Consider the following 18,298-nt stretch of genomic DNA (forward strand, 5'->3'; position numbering starts at 1 on the left):
GTAGTATAATAGATAAAAATTTTGGATAGTAGTAATTAGGAGTATTTAAAATCGATTCAACTCAAACAAAATCGATCAACTGAATAAAAAAAATTGATAACCAAATAAATCGAAAATTAAAAAAAAAATAATTTTTTGCAGTTTTTTTTGGTTCATTTTGATTTTCAGTTTTAATTAATAGAAAAAAGATGAATCAAATCAAACCAAACCGATCAATATAACTAAATCCCTAAAATATCTTTACCCTCATCAAACCTAAATTTCCATTTCCCACATATGGTTCTTTCCATTGATAAGAAAACTACCACAAATTAAATGCCACTGTGCTCTTCAAAACTATTGTTCCAAAAGCGGTTGCACCAAAACAATTTCTCTGATCTCACATTATCCCTAATCCTATACCTTCTTTCTAAAAAGTTTATTATCTTAATTAAATTTCCATTTACTGTCTTGGAACTATGATTGTTCTTTTTATGTATACTATGTTGAACACGAGATTACATCATAATTTTTCTATTCAAATAAAAAAAATTTCGGGTGGTATAAATGTAGTACTTATAAAAAATATTCAGACACTTAATTCTGATAAACAAAATTTATATAGTATATTTATCTCAAAAAAAAAAATTCCTTATACTTATTCTTTATTTTATAACTATTTTATTTAGCCATTGAGAAGAATTGTTAGTTACCGAATAAAAGAAGAAAAAATGTTAAAATTCCACATGAATTACAAAAGAGAAACTGAAAATTAATCGTTTAACTGAGTTATAATGTTGAAATCATTTATTATAATTAAATATATTTAGTAAGTATTAGTTAATATGACTGTGTTTAGGGCATAATAAAAAATATAAATCCTAATTTATTTTTTAATTTTTCTGATTCAATATAAAGATGTTTTAGAAAAAGAGTTTTGTATTTGACATACAGTAGTGTACTGTTTATGTGAATAAAAAAAGAAAAAGATTTGTCGTTGTATGATATCCCATTTTAGGGCTAAGCGGGGATTTGTCCTTAGCAATTGAATATATAGGCATAAAAGTGAAAATCACATAGCCTGTTGTACGGTCTTATCATGGAGTCAGTGGTTCACTGTCTCTTTATCAGTTGTAAGGTATCAATTTCTACATTCAAAAACAAATTATCATAAGAATTGGGGATTTGGGATGCCCTTTTGTGTGTGAAACGTGTTAAACATTAGGTATTATGAAGATTGTGTGTAATTTTAGAAGATATAAAACTTGTAATAATAAGTGTAAAATGTCAAGTTAAAGATAATAGAATAGGACACGGCTGATAATTAATAGTCAAAAGAAACATTTGTGCCACTAATTTGATTTAACTCCTTCATATATCTTTGTTTTGTAAAAAAAAAAAGGAAATAGACTTAAAATTCTTCATATTTCAAATTCAAAAAGGAAAAATATATTGAATATAAAATTATTTATATATCTTTATCTAACTAATTTAGTTTTTATAAAAGATAATTCATCACATGTAACACCGTATGTTTAAGCCCCTTCTTAAGGTGAAGGCTAGATTTATGCACAAATTGTGTCACTCAAAATCCCTTTTGTGTGACTATATAATTTCACCCCTTTGAAAAACTTTCTTGTGACTATATAATTTCACTGGAGAATCAGAGATGTGCAGTAAAAATTTCTTGTAAATATAAAAATAACAAAAAACTTGTTGTAAATGCTTAATTTATTGGAACCACGTTTAAGCATCTAATTCTGTTGCCCCTTTATCTTTTTACCTTGTGTGTAACTGAGTCTATGGATTTTACTAGCTGATCATTCCATAAAGAATGGCCTACTTTTTTTCTGTGTGTGTTGGTGTTTGTCTTGATTGTGGATGAATAATAATAGAAGGACTTCGGCACTGCCTTCATAAGGATGGAAAAAAAAAAGCCGAAATTAAATGGTGTCTCTGGGCCCAAACTTTGCATCCCTTTAATCTACCTTATAGCCAGTCACTATCACATTATGTGACCTATGTTTGTTTCCCCAGAAAATCATGCATTCTATATACAAGTTCATTGACAAATTGAATACTAACATTGATTAACTCTCTAAAGAGTCTAAGGTCAAAATAGTAACAACATATATATTTAATTGTTTGCTTCAGATAGAAAATTGAAAAAAAAAAAACGGTACAAAATAATTGTGGGAATCCACGTATTCTACTCGGTTCCGCGTAAAATGAACAGAGGAATACCAACCTTTTTGTTATCTCAGTAAATAGAACCCTTTTCGTCGTTTTCTTCATCAGTCATTCAATTTGAATAACCTGGGTCCCGCACCGTCACTATAATTCACCAGTAAAATATTCTGGATGTACAATATCGATGGGCTTCATTAATCAATATATGAAAAATATAAAAATAAGATTAAAATTATTTTCACAATGACTAAAAGCTTAATTTTTTTATTTCATAATATATTTGACAAGTGCTTGTTGATATATTTATTAACTAGAGCTTTTAAAACATGGGTTATATTAAGTAATTAATAATTTTTTTAAATAATATAAACAACGAATTTTAAAATTGGTCCAATTCAAATAAAATAATATTACATTCTAAATTACTTATTTAAATTATAATATTAAAATAATTATTTACATACTTAATAAATTAAACATTCAATATATTTATTATTCATATTGTTTAATATTTTTATTATTTACTTATACTCGTCTTTAAAATATTTACTATCTAGGATGATTTACTAGATTTTACAACAAAAACTAGAAATCAAATAGAAAGAAAGATAGCCCTTAAGATTTGTGATTTTAGATTACTCTATATTAGGTATGAAGGGGATAAGGCAACAGTAATAGTAAAGTACGGATGGAAAAAGGCAGTTAATAACTGTCAACCGCGTTTGGGAAAGTGTGATGGATGTCACCTCACAGAAAAGGCATCTCTGACTATGTGCTCAGTTGAGTTTAGTAATTGGTTGAGGCCTCACACTCTAGAAATTTCAGACTGGCCCTACTTCTTTTCTTTTTAACTATTTTCTCCTTTTCCTTCTTCTTATCTTTTTGTCGTGCTCTAATTTTTTCTTGTTTCTTTCGGTCACCCTTCCCTCCTTTTCTATTCTCGTGTTTGTTTTGGGTCAACTACTGTTCCTATTTATCCAATGGAAGAAGCTTCCATTTGTTGGGCTTTTGTTGGGCTCAGAGCAAACCCAAACCAGACCATTAAACTCGGAATAACCTTCCACATTACCAAAATAAATAAAAAAGGACTCTAACAACAAAAAAAAACAACAATGCTAGGGAACTAAGAGGATACTAGTAAAAAATCAGCCAAATGACTCTAGATAAATCTAAAATTTTTATGTAGATGATACATATGCTAAGCATTAGGATGTTTCTTCTACTAAGTATGTTTCTTTTTCATACTAAATGGATGTACTTTTATATATTTTTTGAATGATTTACTGCAGCCGTGGAGAGAAAGTGAATTCCGTAGAGATTTCACCGTGATTCTAGCTAAAACACCTCAACGTATCTCTTCACACTTGAATTTGACATTAAAACTAATTAGTAACAAATATTTTAATATATAAATAAATAAAATTAATTAAAATCATTATAAATAATTAAGTTGTTTAATTTTTGTCTGATTACGTCTTGATTTCATATACTTTTCCAAAAAAAAAGGAACTCAGAACCTTCCATGGAGAATGACCAAATAAATAAATAAACAAAGAATCATAACGCTAAAAATTGTTAATAATATTTCATTAATTTATTAAAGGTAAACTAAAAAGAATATGCGAGTCAATTGTCAAATTCTTTTAATCTCTCGTCATCTATTTGTCAAAATTCATAATAATTTATTCTATTTTGTTATAGAAAACATAATTGTCTACCGATAAACCACTCCACCCCCTCCTTTTTATTCTTTTAATTTTTTTGTTTACATTTAGCAAACTTCTTTGATTTGGTACACTCATTAAACTTTAAGTTAATGGTATTTTATTGGCAAGTTGGGACAAAAAGCTAGCAAATAAGAGAAGAAAAATAACGCTATGCCTACGCAGTACGCACACATATTTTTGGCATGTGGTTATGTAAGTATGAACCCTGGTTTTGTGAGTTGTCTGTCCATGATCCAAGTCCACAGTATCATTTCCCTACGCAAATCCAGCTTTGTGAAATCACTTTAATTAAGTCTTAACTATACTATTAAATAATTCAATCTAAGGGTGCTATTGTCTCCTCTTGCTTTCTAACCTTTACGTCACACTGACGGAGTCGAGACCGGAGGCAAATCTAGGGTGAGCACCAATCGGTTTGATTTGAGTTTACGATAAAATTAAATTTAAACCGATTAAAATGTAATTGGTTTGGTTTGGTTTAAATTTAGTATATGTACCTAAACAAAATCAAATTAATTAAGAACGAATTGGTTCGGTTTGGATAATTGAGTATTTAATGACTTTAAAATTCATAAAAAAATAAAATCAAATTTTTATTTTAAAAATTCAACAAGTACAATAAATATAACATCAATAGAAAAAATCTAAACATGTTAAATACCAAATACATTAAAAACTAAATTTATTAAAATCTAAACATATTAATAATGAATAATTATTATCTAATAAAAAATCATATATATATATTTTTATTTTTTTTATTTGATTAATATATGATCGGGTTTTCGAGTTGGTTTAGGTTCCACACCCCTAAAATTGATATCCGAACCAATCACTAATAAAAATCATCGATTTGGTTCGAAGAAATCCGATTACCCATTAATTTCAGAACCAATTTAATTAGTTCGGTTCAAATTCAAACGGATAATAGGTAGCGCTACCCGTACTCACTAACGCTAGGCAAATCCCACCCACAAAATCCAAAGGATCTAAGCCCAAGCACTTCCTTTAATCAGGTAAAGAACAAAGTGAATTAAATACCAAAAAAAAAGAACAAAGTGAATTTTTAATCTTAAACAATCATGTAAAATATACATTAAAATGAATTATATTAAAATAAAATACACATTAAAATATAAAATAAATATTAAAAATATATTAAATTAAATTATATATTTTATATATAAATATATAATAATTAATTTTAATATATAAATAAGATTTTTAAATCTTAAAAGAAGATAATAAAATATAAAATATTAATAATAGGGTTAAAGATTCAATTCGTTTGACCATGACAAGGACAGCCAGTTCAGTTCACGAATTCTTGTATCTCTCTTTCCAGGTGATGGATGGCTTATCACAATTCAAGAGACACACACCCCCTCCTTTCTCTTCACCTTCTCCTATCCCTTTCAGTCAAGCCCCCCCTTATCCAGTTTTAAAATCTAGAAAGTAGAAACTAGATGTGGGGAGACAAAGTCACACGTGTCATAATCCACACTCCAACTTGTTAAATGCAAAGGCGAAGCCCACTCTGCTAGTTCTTATTAGTTCTTACAATTCCTTAACCATAGTCCATACCGTGGGAAGACAAAGACAAACTGCAACCCATAACTCCCAATCAAATTCCTCAAATAAACTAAGCCCTAAATACTAGAAACATTAAATTACTTAGCTGTCTCCTCTACATAGAGTCCGCGTTGCCACTTTCCTTTCAAACACAGTCTCACTTCCCGCACACACTATATATAACTCATCAATTTCAATTCTCTATTTCCCTCCCAAAAACACACACAACAAGTCAAGACCAGAAACAAAGACATCAAAAGCCATAAACTCACCCTTTTCAACAAACTATTCCATTCACTCAAATAATTTCAAAGTTATAAACTTTACATCCATTAGCATGTTTCCCATCAATCATATTGTCAATAACCAGCTTGCGAGTAGCTCCTCGGAGAACACTGTCTTGTCATCGCCGTTGTCGGAGGGGGAGGTAGTGCTGGCGGCTAGCCACCCCAAGAAGAGAGCGGGGAGGAAAAAGTTCAGGGAGACGCGCCACCCTGTCTACCGCGGCGTGCGGCGGAGGAACTCCGGCAAGTGGGTTTGCGAGGTGAGGGAGCCAAACAAGAAGACGAGGATATGGCTCGGGACGTTCGCCACTGCGGAGATGGCAGCGCGTGCGCACGACGTGGCCGCTATCGCTCTCAGGGGGAGGTCTGCCTGCCTCAACTTCGCAGACTCGGCGTGGCGCCTTCCGGTGCCGGAGACGACAGACGCAAGAGACATCCAGAAGGCTGCAGCGGAAGCTGCCGAGGCATTCCGCCCCGTGACGGAATCGGAGACTGGTGAAGTGAGGCGGGAGGGTGCTGTGGGGGTAAAGGGCGCGTCAGAGACGACCATGGTGGCGGAGGCGGCGGAAGAGCAAGAAGAAGAAGAAGGGGTGCCGGAGATTTGGAGGACCATGGCGTTGATGTCTCCAACGCATTACTGTGCGAGTGAGTATGGCGTTGATGACGTGGAATTTGATGATGCCGAAGTATCCTTGTGGAGTTATTCAATTTAATTTAAGGAGGCAAAAAATACAAGTCATTCATTCATTCATTATTTATTTATTTAGAAACTATTTTTAGGAATAAAGAGATTGTTTGTGTAGTATTAGACGTTTTGACCTTTCTGTGCTAAAGTGTCGTACTCCTAGGTTTTTTTTAACACTAGTACGGATGATGCCACAGAAAGTGATGGGGAATGTGGATAGACGATAGATAGAAATATAGAAAATTTGATTAAAAAGGCTACACGGAATTTATTTCTTCAGATTGTGTATAATTAAAAATAAAATCAATCATATATGTATATATAATATAAGGATTAATAATCTACTTATTGATATGGTTTTTTATAGTAGTAACAATTTGTAACTATATTATTATACATACTCAAAGTTAACTTTGTATTTTCTTAGCTTCACATAAAGTATTAGTAGTTTCAACATAAGAGAAATATGTAACAAAGGATTACCAAAATTGCACTAATAATTTAACAAAGGAAAAGAAGGATGTATAACGACCAAAACGTTAGGCTATAAAAATACTAAGAAAATAAAATAAAGAGTAAGCATGAATGAAGCATGACTACTTTGAAGGTATATATTAAGGCCAGCTGTTTCCTGAAGCAGTAGACGCTCCTTTAATTTAAGGAATGGAGCTCCTCTATCTTCTTCATCTTTCCTTGCTCTGCTTCACCAGAACTTGTTCCTCGAAGCTCTAAATAAACAGCATCATTGAAGAATACGTTGATATGTGCTGTATGTGTGATATCTCTGTCAAAATCACATTCCTCAATGTCATTTGGAAAGTCCTTCTTCTGGCCCTCTTTTAATTTGCAACACCTAGTTCCTTGGGATCTAAATTACTACCCTCTAACCTCTTATGTACACCTTCATGTGCATCACGAATTATGGGATGGAAATAAATCTGCATTGAGTTTTTTCGAACTCAGCATACATAAACAACAATAAACCCCTCTCTCTAAGTAGTCGTCATAGGACAGAAAACTCACCTGTCTAAAAGGAACATAAGGATGAGTTCAGAAAGACACCAGAAACAATGAATATAAAGATGGGATTGAAACTGACGATTTATCCACGGCAGTTGGAATCCAATAGCGGCTTGAAAAGGATGTAGTTGCAGTATCAGAAAGAAGCATGACACAAGCAAACAGTGATGACTGATGAGTGGTGATATGAGAGTTAGCATTACCTTTATGTAACCACCCCCCCACCCCCCAAATGAAGGTCAACGGTAATCGATAACTTTTTCATCTTCTATTTAACCCACGTGCTATCATGTAAAAAATATTAATTAAAATATAAAAGTATAATATCAGACAACATTTAGGATTGGTTTGGATGAGCTTTTGAAATAAATTTTTTTCAGGTATTTTTTTTAAAGATTTTATAGAAAAATAAAAGTAATTTTATGTTTAGATATCTTATATAAAAAGATTTTTTTATTTATCAATTATGTTTAGATATAACAATATAAAAATATTTTTTTGTTTATTTAATATATAATTTTTTTTAAAAAATCTTTTAAAAAAGATGTAAATTATAACTTTTTAATTTTTTTATTTTTCTATTATAAAAAAATATTTTTTTTTATCAAGATAATACATAATAGCGCCCAAAATTGTTTAATGTTTATAACTAAGCCATGCATATACAAATAACTGACGCATCTTTGAGATATTATCTTTCTGTTATTATTATTATGGTCTGTATTTTGAATGAATTCTTGTTCTAATACATAGACAGTTCCACTCTGCATCTAAATTGGGAATCAGGGTTGCCCCAACCTCCTCCAAACTTGATGATCCCATTCCCACGGTACCATGATTTGGCACGCTGTGCGATCCAATTCAATCTACTTCCATCGAACTTGAATTTAAATTCCTTCTCGTTTATTCCAATCCACAGCGACGCACATGGATGTAGATGGGGGCAACAAGCGTGTCTTCCACCGTCTTGCTGTAGCCACGGCGGCCGACACCAGGCACCACCAAAAAAAAGTGTGCTACCATTGGCAAGCTGGAAACTGCAACAGACATCCCTGCCCCTTTCTCCACAGTGCCACCGTCTACGGTAGCACCATGTCTTGCAATAATAATAATGGCCGCCGGAGCCATACTTTTATGAATGGCACTTCCACGTGGGGCCATGGCTGTGGTGGAGGTAATCATAGAGCAGTTAGGAAGGCTGATAAAGTCTGTAATTACTGGGTGCAGGGGAATTGTGGTTATGGTGAGAGGTGTAAGTTCATTCATTCTTGGAGTTGTGGGGATGGTTTCTCTTTGCTGACTCAGCTTGAAGGCCACACCAAGGTAAAAGTAAAACAATCTTGGTAACATAATCATGATCGTTCTTGAAGTTGATGGGTTAGTTTTGTGTTGAACTGAACAGGTTGTGAGTGGAATAGCTCTGCCTTCTGGTTCCGATAAGCTTTATACTGCAAGTATTGATGAGACTCTCAGAGTTTGGGACTGCCAGTCTGGACAGGTTATGTTCCCACTCTTTTCTTAATATGCATGTTTCAATGCTGAGCTTGTTTTTGTGTGCGAATTGCAGTGTACTGCTGAGATCAATGTTGGTGGCGAAGTAGGGTGCATGATCAATGAAGGACCTTGGATTTTTGTTGGTATACCCAATTGTGTTAGGGTAAGAGAAGGCACAGATTGGCATATGATTTTTTACCAGACACAGCACATCATGTTTGGCTGATAAAATGGTAATGCAGGCTTGGAACACTCAAACTTGTATGGAACTAAGTCTACAAGGCCCTGTTGGACAAGTATATGCTCTTGTTGTCAACAATGATATTCTCTTTGCTGGTACACAGGTAAATCGTTTTCTCAATTCACTCTTTATTTGTTTAGTGTAGAAACATAATTTATTCTTGGCTCTTGTATTTTAGGATGGGTCTATATTGGCATGGAAATTTAACGTAGTGGTCAATGTCTTTGAGCCTGCTGCATCGCTTACAGGTCACTCGCGTGGTGTTGTTTCATTAGTAGTTGGACCCAATAGACTTTACTCTGCTTCAATGGACAACACTATAAGAGTAAGTTGCATAGGATTAATCATAAGCACAAGCATGTACTCCATTATTTATTGTGTCTTGGATTGTAATTTCATACTTTTTTTAATTGGATGTTGTCTTTCAGGTGTGGAACCTTGAACATTTACAGTGTCTACAGATATTAACGGATCACACATCTATTGTGATGTCAGTTCTCTGCTGGGACCAGTTCCTTCTATCTTGTTCACTGGACAAAACAGTAAAGGTTGGTTTGCATTATTTGTTGAATTCGTATCATTTACTAGTATATAATTTTTGTAATCTTGATTTCTCTCTTGTACAGGTGTGGGTTACTACAGAAAGTGGAAAGTTAGAAGTAACATACACTCACAAAGAAGAACATGTATAGATGTTTGAATTCATTTGTTTATGTTGATACAAGTAAATATGCATGTGTTTTTTGATGATTAATTAATGGTATGATGTGGCTGTAGGGTGTGGTTGCTCTTTGTGGGGTGCATGATTCACAAGGAAAGCCAATTTTGCTTTGCTCTTGCACTGATAATACTCTACGCCTTTATGAGTTACCTTCGTAAGTATAATTTTGATTAATGGTTTGATTTGGTTTAATGGTAACTAAGATGTTGACTAACTCTTTATACTTTGCCACATCTTTTTCAGATTTCTAGATAGAGGAAAAATATTCACAAAACAAGAGATACGAACAATTAAGATGGGGCCTGGTGGCATATTTTTCACTGGTGATGGATCAGGTCAAGTGAGAGTATGGAATTGGGCAATAGACCCAACCATTTCCATCCAATAATAATAATAATCCCTTTTGGGTTTTAATATTATATGTCCAGTCTTGTTACATTTTGTTAAATCATACCCCAAAATAAGTTTAAAAAAAAAAACATTCTCTTATCATTTTGACTCAAGGATCCTTAAATTCCATCTTTATTATATGTCCACTTGATAAAATTTTACATTTATTTTAACTTCTATAATGGTGGTGAGGCAAGTTACGGTTTAGGCCTTAGGAGATGTATCCAGTGAAAATGTGAAATGAACGAATTTCTATTGTGTATAATCTTCATGATTAATCAAAACTAACATGTATAATCTTCATGATTAATCAAAACTAACATTGTTTTTTATATAAAAAAACTACACAAATAATTCATAATGTAATATGTAATATGTAATCACAATTTAATAGTTTGATCGATAAAAATAACACTTTTTTTATCTATTGAAAATGTAAACTTGTAAATTTACACCCGAATGAAAGTATTATGCCAATGTAAAAGCTAGGCTAAAATAATTAAGTTAAAGCTGGAGCCAGGTCCTTGCTTGATTCACTTTCACGTTTAACCGTAACAACATTTAAAAAATTATCGAGGTTAGAAACAAACTAACCATAAACAGAGTAATGGTATAAGTATACTTGTCCCCTAAGTATTCATAAGACTTTATATTTACCAGTAATGACAGTAACCTCACATATGTACATCTATGAATTTTACTAATTTTCTATGTGAAACCAAAAATAAATTGCTATTGCAAATATTTGGTATTTAGATTCATCAGATTAAGAAGCTTGCTTAAGAAATAACTCTAAGCCAGCATTTGACTCTTCAATAGTTAGCTGGATCTTTAATTTTATTTTTTCAAACATAAATTTTGCATAAACTGTTGAGCCTAGTTTGATTTTGGGTTAAGTTATGATGACAAACATTGTTTTGGGTGAAAAGCCCAATATAGTTTAATGTGAGTGTTCAGTGATGCAGGCCCATATGTTCAAGTCCAACAAGTGCTTCAGCAATATAAAAGAGCCAAAGCTCATTCTTGTTGCACCGTTCAGCAAGAATAAAAGGGTATACATTTGGCAAAAAGAAAAGAAAGACAAGACATCATCAAGGACAGCTGGGGCTCTAGCAAAGCAACAAGACACAAGGATCCCCACTAACCCAAGGACATCAGCAAAAGCTCTGCTGTGGATCGTGGTTGTGCAAAACACAAACTTGCAAAGAGTAGTAGCAGCAAGAAAATGGAGCAGAATACAAAAGGAGAAGCATGCCAAGGAAGAAAGCAAAGAAAGGACCACAGAGATGGTGGACGAGCTCCTCGGACAGCAGAGGTGGTGGAGCAGAATGGAGCAAGGACTGCATGCCAGCTGAGACAGCTCCAACATGCAGCTGGTACAAGGAAATGAAAGAGGAAATGAAAGAGGCAACAATGAAGTCAAGTTGAAGATATATAAGAAGCCTCTCTTCATAATTTGGAGGCAAGAAAAAGAGAACACACATACAGAGCACCATCTCATACATTGAGCTAGAATCTTTTTCTTCTACTCAAGCTTAATTCTGATCTTTGTGTTATGGCTGTCTTGCGTTATTTTCTGTTTTGAGAAAAGGAAAATATGTGAGGTTCAAAAGCCAAGAGAGAAAAGGCAAGAGTAATGCAAAATAGCCACTTTTTCTTCTGATGTAATTTGGGTATATGAACTAGGATTAGTTCCCCTTGCCTAGTTGGGATAGCACTGGGTGAAGTCTAAATCTGTTTGATTCCCCTTTCAAGTTGGGACAGCACTTGGGATGCTAAGCTTTGGGAAGAAAGCTTAGGGGTAGATACTAGTTGAATTAGGAATTAATTCAATAGTATTGGTGTATGTAACCTGAGAATTATAGTAAAAATTCCACCATAGTTTGTGGTGGAGACTGGACATAGGATTCATGGCACTGAGAATCCGAACCAGGATACATGCTGTCCTTCTTTCTCTCTTCTCTACTCTTTTAATGTTCTGCGTATGAGATAATTTCAAATAATCTCCTGCAACTTAAGCTTCCACTGCAACAGAGTTTGAAACTCTAAGTTTTAAGCTAACTTGATTCAACCCCCCTTCTCAAGTTCATATAGAACCATCAATTGGTATCAAGAGCAAGGTCTCAAGGAGTCAAGCTTCACAGCTCGGAGTAAAGATCCATGGCCAACAACATGAATCCCAACATCGTGGCTTTCACTCTCACTGAAGGGCAGTCTAATAATAGACCTCCCTATTTCAATGGCAGCAACTACCTATACTGGAAAGAGAGAATGAGAATCTTTGTGCAATCAATTGACTACAACATATGGAAGATCATCCTCAATGGACCAGACGTTCCCACCAAACAGAACGCTGATGGAGAAGTTGTGGCTAAGGAAGACAATGAGTGGACAGAGGAAGAAAAGAAGAAGGTTGAACTCAATGCCAAGGCAATCAACCTGATGCACTGTGCAATTAGTTTTGAAGAGTTCAGAAAAGTGTCAAGGTGCAAAACGGCTAAAGAAATATGGGACAAGCTCAGACTCACCCATGAAGGCACCAAGCAAGTGAGGGAGACCAGAATTGACATGCTGATGAAGGAGTATGAAATGTTTAGCATGAAGGAGAATAAGAGCATCGATCAAATGTTCGAAAGGTTCACAATAATCATCAACAATTTGGATGCCATGGGAAGGAGCTACTCTGAAGAAACCTTAGTGAGGAAGATCCTGAGGAGTCTCACTAAAAAATGGGAAGTAAAAAGCACAACCATCTCTGGAAGAAATGATTTGATCAAAATCACCTATGATGAGCTAAGAGGCAAGCTGCTGGCCTATGAAACCACTCACGTGTCTCAAGACAAAGATGACAAAAAGAAAAGTATATCACTAAAATCAAGAATGACAACCCAAGGAGAAGAATCTGATGACAGTTTCTCAGATGAAGAAATGGTGCTCTTTGCAAGAAAAATGAGAAGACTACTGAGATTCAAAAGCAAAGGCAAAGGAAGCTCTTCATCCAAAGATGTCAAGAAAGATCAAGTCAAGTTCACATGCCATCACTGCAAGGAACCTGGTCACTTCAAGTCAAATTGCCCTCAACTTAAGAAAGGCGAAAAATCCAAGAAAGACAAAAAGAAGGTGATAATGGCAACATGGGAGGACTTGGAGAACGACACAAGCTCAGAGAGCTCAGATCAAGAAGCTCAGCTATGTTTGATGGCAGACCATGAAAATGAAAATGAGGTAGATCTTTCTGACTTGACTATTGATGAACTACACTATATTATCAAAGACATTTCTGTCAATTCCAAGAAACTCTTGGATAAGTATGCAAAATACAAGAAAGAAAATGAGGCTTTGAGGATTGAAAATGACCTTCTTTTAAAAAAGGTAAAGGCAAATGAAACTGGAAATGAAAATTTTTTAAAAGAAGAAAACAATGCCTTGCGAGATGAATTAGAGAAATTCAAACTCAAGCATGAAGTTATTGCTTCCACTGATTTGATTTCTGAAAACAAAAAGCTGAATGAACAAATAAAAAATCTGAATGAAGACTTAGCAAAGTTTGTTCAAGGCTCTCAAAATCTGAACAAACTGCTAGCTAGTCAAAGATTTGGATCTGAAAAATCTGGACTTAGATTCAAAGAGAAAAATAAGGCAGTTTTTAAACCAAACTTTAAAAAATCTGAAGCCTCCTCTTCCAAGATTTTCAAACTAAAAGGATTCAGCAAACCTCAAAAATCAGTGAGCAAGAATCAATGCTACAAGTGCAATAGAAATGGTCATGATCCTCCTCAATGCTTCATCTTTCCTAGGTCTTTTGGTAATGATGGTAAGCTATATAAAGTTGTTCATGATTTTAATGCTCTTGGGCAACCAAGAAGATTTCACATCAAATGATCTAAATGGATTTGGATACCTAAGGTTAGTTGAAGAACATGCAGGTTTGCCTTACATCCAAGAAGAAAAAGGACATGTGATATCTTGATAGTAGATGTTCAAGGCATATGACCGGAAGGGATGCTTTCTTCATTAAACTCAACAAGTATGATGGAGGATTTGTCACTTTTGGAGATAATGGTAAAAGTAAAATAATTGCCATTGGTAAGGTTGGCAAAGATTTTTCAACTTGCATAGATAGTGTCTTTTTAGTTGATGGGTTAAAGCATAATCTATTGAGCATAAGTCAATTGTGTGACCTTGGATATGCTGTAACCTTTAGGAAATTTGATTGTAGAGTCATAAATGAGAAAACATAGGCTATTTTATTTGTTGCCAAAAGAAGTGATAATGTTTATGGTATCACTCTAGATGATCTAAAAGTTCAAAATGTAACCTGTTTCTCTTTAATGGAATCTGAAAAATGGATGTGGCCTAAGAGGTTAGGACATGCTAGCATGTTCCAAATCTCCAAGCTTGTAAAGAGAGGCTTAGTTAGAGGTCTTCCTAATATAAAGTTTGATAAGGACATCATTTGTGATGCTTGTCAAATGGGTAAACAAATTAAAACCTCTTTTAAACCCAAGGAAGATGTATCTACTAAGAAACCATTGGAGTTGTTGCATCTTGATCTGTTTGGACCAACTAGGACTCAAAGTCTTGGAGGAAAGAGTTATGGCATGGTAATTGTGGATGACTATACTAGATTCGGCTGGGTGTTCTTTCTTGCTCATAAACATGAAGCCTTTTCTATTTTTGAGAAATTCAGCAAAAAGATTCAAAATGAAAAAGGTTTTAAAATTGTTTCAATTAGAAGTGATCATGGTAAGAAATTTGAAAATCAATTCTTTGAATCTTTTTGTGATGAACAAGGCATATCACATAACTTCTCTTGTCCAAGAATACCTCAACAAAATGGTGTTGTGGAAAGAAGAAATAGAAGTTTACAAGAAATGGCTAGAGCTATGTTATGTGAATATGAAATTCCTAAGTTCTTATGGGCTGAAGCTGTAAATACAGCTTGCTATGTTTTAAATAGAACCCTCATTAGGAAGTTTTTAAAGAAAACACCATATGAACTTTGGAAATGGCATCCTCCCAATCTTAGCTATTTTCATGTGTTTGGATGCAAGTGTTTCATTCTGAACATCAAAGAAAATTTAGGAAAATTTGATCCTAAAACACATGAAGGCATTTTTCTAGGTTACTCCACAAATAGTAAGGCCTACAGAGTTTACAACAAGAACTCCAAAACAGTTGAGGAGACCATGCATGTCACTTTCTGTGAATCTAACAATGTTCCCAGTGTTTGTATTGAAGATAGTCCAAGATTTGAAGCTGAGGTTCCAAAGATTACTGAACCAGTTCCACAAAATCCAATTTCTCATGAAGTTGCATCTGTTAGCAGCGAAAATCCCAATTCTGCAGGAGACAATTTGTAATTATCTCCTGTCGCAGCTGAAAATACTGATGCAGAGGCAAATGTTGATCAAGAGGAACCTGAATCCTCAAATCAGTCAAGAAGACCAAGAGAATGGAGGTTTCTGAAAAACTATCCTGAAGAGTTCATAATTGGAAATCCTTCTACTGGTAGAACCACTCGTTCATCTTTGAAAAGAGTCGAATCCAACAACATTGCTCTTTTATCAAAGATTGAACCTTAAAACATTTAAGAAGCTCTTGCTGATTCATCTTGGGTGTTAGCTATGAAAGAGGAATTACAGCAATTTGAGAAGAACCAAGTTTGGTCATTGGTGCCTTATCCACATGGAAAGAAAGTCACTGGCACTAAATGGATTTTCAGAAACAAGCTGGGTGAAGATGGATCCATAGTCCGAAATAAAGCTAGATTGGTTGCTCAAGGATATGATCAAGAGGAAGGGACTGATTTCGATGAATCCTTTGCACCTGTAGCTCGAATGGAAGCCATCCGATTGCTCCTAGCTTATGCCGCTCATTGTGGTTTCAAGCTGTTCCAAATGGACGTAAAGTGTGCTTTCCTAAATGGCATAATAGATAGAGAGGTTTATGTGGCTCAACCACCTGGGTTTGAAAACAAAACTTTTCCTAGCCATGTTTTCAAACTAGCCAAAGCCTTGTATGGTTTAAGACAAGCTCCTAGAGCTTGGTATGAGAGGCTTAGCTCATTTTTATTGAAAAACAACTTTCAAAGAGGAGCCACTGACACCACTTTATTTATTATAAATGATCATGATCATTTTAATCTTGTGCAAGTTTATGTTGATGATATCATATTTGGTTCGGCTAATGAGGATTTGTGTGCAGATTTTGCTAAGCTTATGACAAATGAATTTGATATGAACATGATGGGAGAGCTCAATTTCTTTCTAGGCTTGCAAATCAAGCAAACTGCAGAAGGCATATTCATCCATCAAGAAAAATATGCAAAGGAACTTGTCAAGAAGTTTGGGCTGGACTGTGCTAAGCCAATGGGAACCCCCATGCATCCTAATATCAAGCTTAATAAGGATGACCATGGTAGAAATGTTGATGAGACACGCTATAGAGGGATGATTAGATCTTTGATGTATCTAACCTCCTCAAGGCCTGATATCATCCAAAGTGTTGGAGTTTGCTCACGGTTTCAATCAAAGCCTAAGGAGTCCCATCTCTCAGCTGTCAAAAGGATCATCCGATATGTGCTTGGTACCACTAACTATGGTTTATGGTTTCCTAAGACTGATTCATTTCAATTAGTGAGTTTCTGTGATGCAGATTTTGTTGGGGATATGATTGATAGAAGAAGCACAAGTGGCATGTGCTGCTTTCTAGGAAAATCTCTAATTGTTTGGTCTAGCAAGAAGCAAGCTACTGTGGCCCTTTCAACAGCCGAAGCTGAGTATATTGCAGCCTCTTCTTGTTGTTCTCAATTATTATGGCTGAAAACTCAACTAGCTGACTATAAACTTAATGTCTCTAATATTCCATTATTTTGTGACAACATGAGTGCTATTAACATTTTCGAAAACCATGTTTTCCACTCTAGAACAAAGCACATTGAAGTTCGTTTTCATTCGATAAGAGAGCATGTGCAAAATGGAAATTTAGATATTTAGTTTGTTAATTCTGAAGGTTAGCTAGCTGACATATTCACCAAACCATTGATAGAAGAGAGGTTCTGCAAGCTACGAACTAAACTAGGCATTCTTGCTTCATCTTTGTTTTCTTAATAACTCTGCTAATGAGATTTTTTGTGTTTTGTCTCATAAATCGCGATGAGATTTTTTTGGCAGATGATGAGTAACCTTCATTAAGTCACTATGAAGCCACTGGATTCATATCTGAACACAATACATAATGGACATCCAGTGCTGAAGCAGTCTCTGGAATTATAGGCTGTTCCTTATTGAAAAATTGGGGCTTTTTTCATTTTTGTTGATTTGAAAAATTTTGATGACTAAGCCTTTATAAAAAGTGGGCTTTCAATTTTTGGGCTTAGTTTCAGTTGAATTTGTTGTCCATCTCATGTTTGCTTTTCACTCATATTTGTTTTCAAATCCATTCTTTGTTTTTATCTGAAACGTACGAAGGTTACAGCTGTAACTTTCAATGTTTTCCAAAACCACTTTAAAGTTTTCATTTTTATCTGTTTTCAAGATGCAACCTTTGCACTCTTCTACACCTATATTAACTCCCCATTACATGCATCCTCTCACACTAGTCCTTCCACTCTTTCATCTTCTCCAAACCAGTGTTCTATAAATATGGCTCGAAAGAAGAGAGCTGCTCGCAGAGGCTCCCACAGTGGTACCCACCGTTCTAATCACACACACTCTTCTCCTTCACTATCACCTACTCATTCCTCACCTCCATCACCACAAAACCCTTCACCTGACATGGCCCGCACTAAGACCACCGCTCGCCGCCCTGGCGTTGCTCCTCGTCCTACACCTCCTCCTCCTCCAACCACCTCTCAACCAAGTTCATCCAAACCCAGCTCTTCCAGAGGAAAGATGCCTCTTCACGAAGATGAAGAGATACCCCCCACTCAGAGTCGCCATACTCGCGGTACAGTCATTGACTTTCCTCTTCGTTCTGTGTCTGAACCTAGGC

The 18,298-nt window shown here is 34.8% G+C and overlaps 4 protein-coding genes across 4 annotated transcripts; all 4 read left to right on the forward strand.

Annotated features, from left to right (window-relative positions):
• The first annotated feature begins 5,292 nt into the window (after positions 1–5,292).
• On the forward strand, positions 5,293–6,789 carry LOC112711688 (dehydration-responsive element-binding protein 1E). The gene has a single exon (XM_025764395.3). The coding sequence runs from the start codon at positions 5,806–5,808 to the stop codon at positions 6,463–6,465; it is 660 nt and encodes a 219-aa protein (XP_025620180.1). The 5' UTR covers positions 5,293–5,805; the 3' UTR covers positions 6,466–6,789.
• Positions 6,790–8,153: 1,364 nt separating this feature from the next.
• Positions 8,154–10,402, forward strand: LOC112711687 (zinc finger CCCH domain-containing protein 48-like). Its single transcript, XM_025764394.3, has 9 exons — positions 8,154–8,780; positions 8,860–8,955; positions 9,025–9,114; positions 9,194–9,295; positions 9,371–9,517; positions 9,621–9,740; positions 9,819–9,878; positions 9,970–10,067; positions 10,157–10,402. The coding sequence occupies exons 1-9, from the start codon at positions 8,385–8,387 to the stop codon at positions 10,299–10,301; spliced, it is 1,254 nt and encodes a 417-aa protein (XP_025620179.1). The 5' UTR covers positions 8,154–8,384; the 3' UTR covers positions 10,302–10,402.
• A 2,061-nt stretch (positions 10,403–12,463) lies between these two features.
• LOC140175213 (uncharacterized) lies at positions 12,464–15,666 on the forward strand. The gene is made up of 3 exons (XM_072202160.1): positions 12,464–14,117; positions 14,597–15,016; positions 15,428–15,666. The coding sequence occupies exons 1-3, from the start codon at positions 12,464–12,466 to the stop codon at positions 15,664–15,666; spliced, it is 2,313 nt and encodes a 770-aa protein (XP_072058261.1).
• Positions 15,667–15,930: 264 nt separating this feature from the next.
• LOC140175214 (uncharacterized mitochondrial protein AtMg00810-like) lies at positions 15,931–17,301 on the forward strand. Its single transcript, XM_072202162.1, has 2 exons — positions 15,931–16,186; positions 16,460–17,301. The coding sequence occupies exons 1-2, from the start codon at positions 15,931–15,933 to the stop codon at positions 17,299–17,301; spliced, it is 1,098 nt and encodes a 365-aa protein (XP_072058263.1).
• The last annotated feature ends 997 nt before the right edge of the window (positions 17,302–18,298 follow it).

The sequence above is a fragment of the Arachis hypogaea genome, chromosome 9 (genome assembly GCF_003086295.3).
Source record: "Arachis hypogaea cultivar Tifrunner chromosome 9, arahy.Tifrunner.gnm2.J5K5, whole genome shotgun sequence".
NCBI lineage: Eukaryota > Viridiplantae > Streptophyta > Magnoliopsida > Fabales > Fabaceae > Arachis > Arachis hypogaea.

Bases quoted from the DNA above. Each gene is read 5' to 3' on its own strand.
- LOC112711688 (XM_025764395.3), top strand. From the start codon at position 5,806: ATGTTTCCCATCAATCATATTGTCAATAACCAGCTTGCGAGTAGCTCC.
- LOC112711687 (XM_025764394.3), top strand. From the start codon at position 8,385: ATGGATGTAGATGGGGGCAACAAGCGTGTCTTCCACCGTCTTGCTGTA. The intron at 9,518-9,620 runs GTAAGTTGCATA...GTTGTCTTTCAG, and splicing joins CAATGGACAACACTATAAGA to GTGTGGAACCTTGAACATTT. The intron at 10,068-10,156 runs GTAAGTATAATT...CATCTTTTTCAG, and splicing joins CGCCTTTATGAGTTACCTTC to ATTTCTAGATAGAGGAAAAA.
- LOC140175213 (XM_072202160.1), top strand. From the start codon at position 12,464: ATGGCCAACAACATGAATCCCAACATCGTGGCTTTCACTCTCACTGAA. The intron at 14,118-14,596 runs GTAAGCTATATA...GTATCACTCTAG, and splicing joins TAGGTCTTTTGGTAATGATG to ATGATCTAAAAGTTCAAAAT. The intron at 15,017-15,427 runs GTTTTAAAATTG...GCATTTTTCTAG, and splicing joins AAAGATTCAAAATGAAAAAG to GTTACTCCACAAATAGTAAG.
- LOC140175214 (XM_072202162.1), top strand. From the start codon at position 15,931: ATGAAAGAGGAATTACAGCAATTTGAGAAGAACCAAGTTTGGTCATTG. The intron at 16,187-16,459 runs GTTTCAAGCTGT...ATCTTGTGCAAG, and splicing joins AGCTTATGCCGCTCATTGTG to TTTATGTTGATGATATCATA.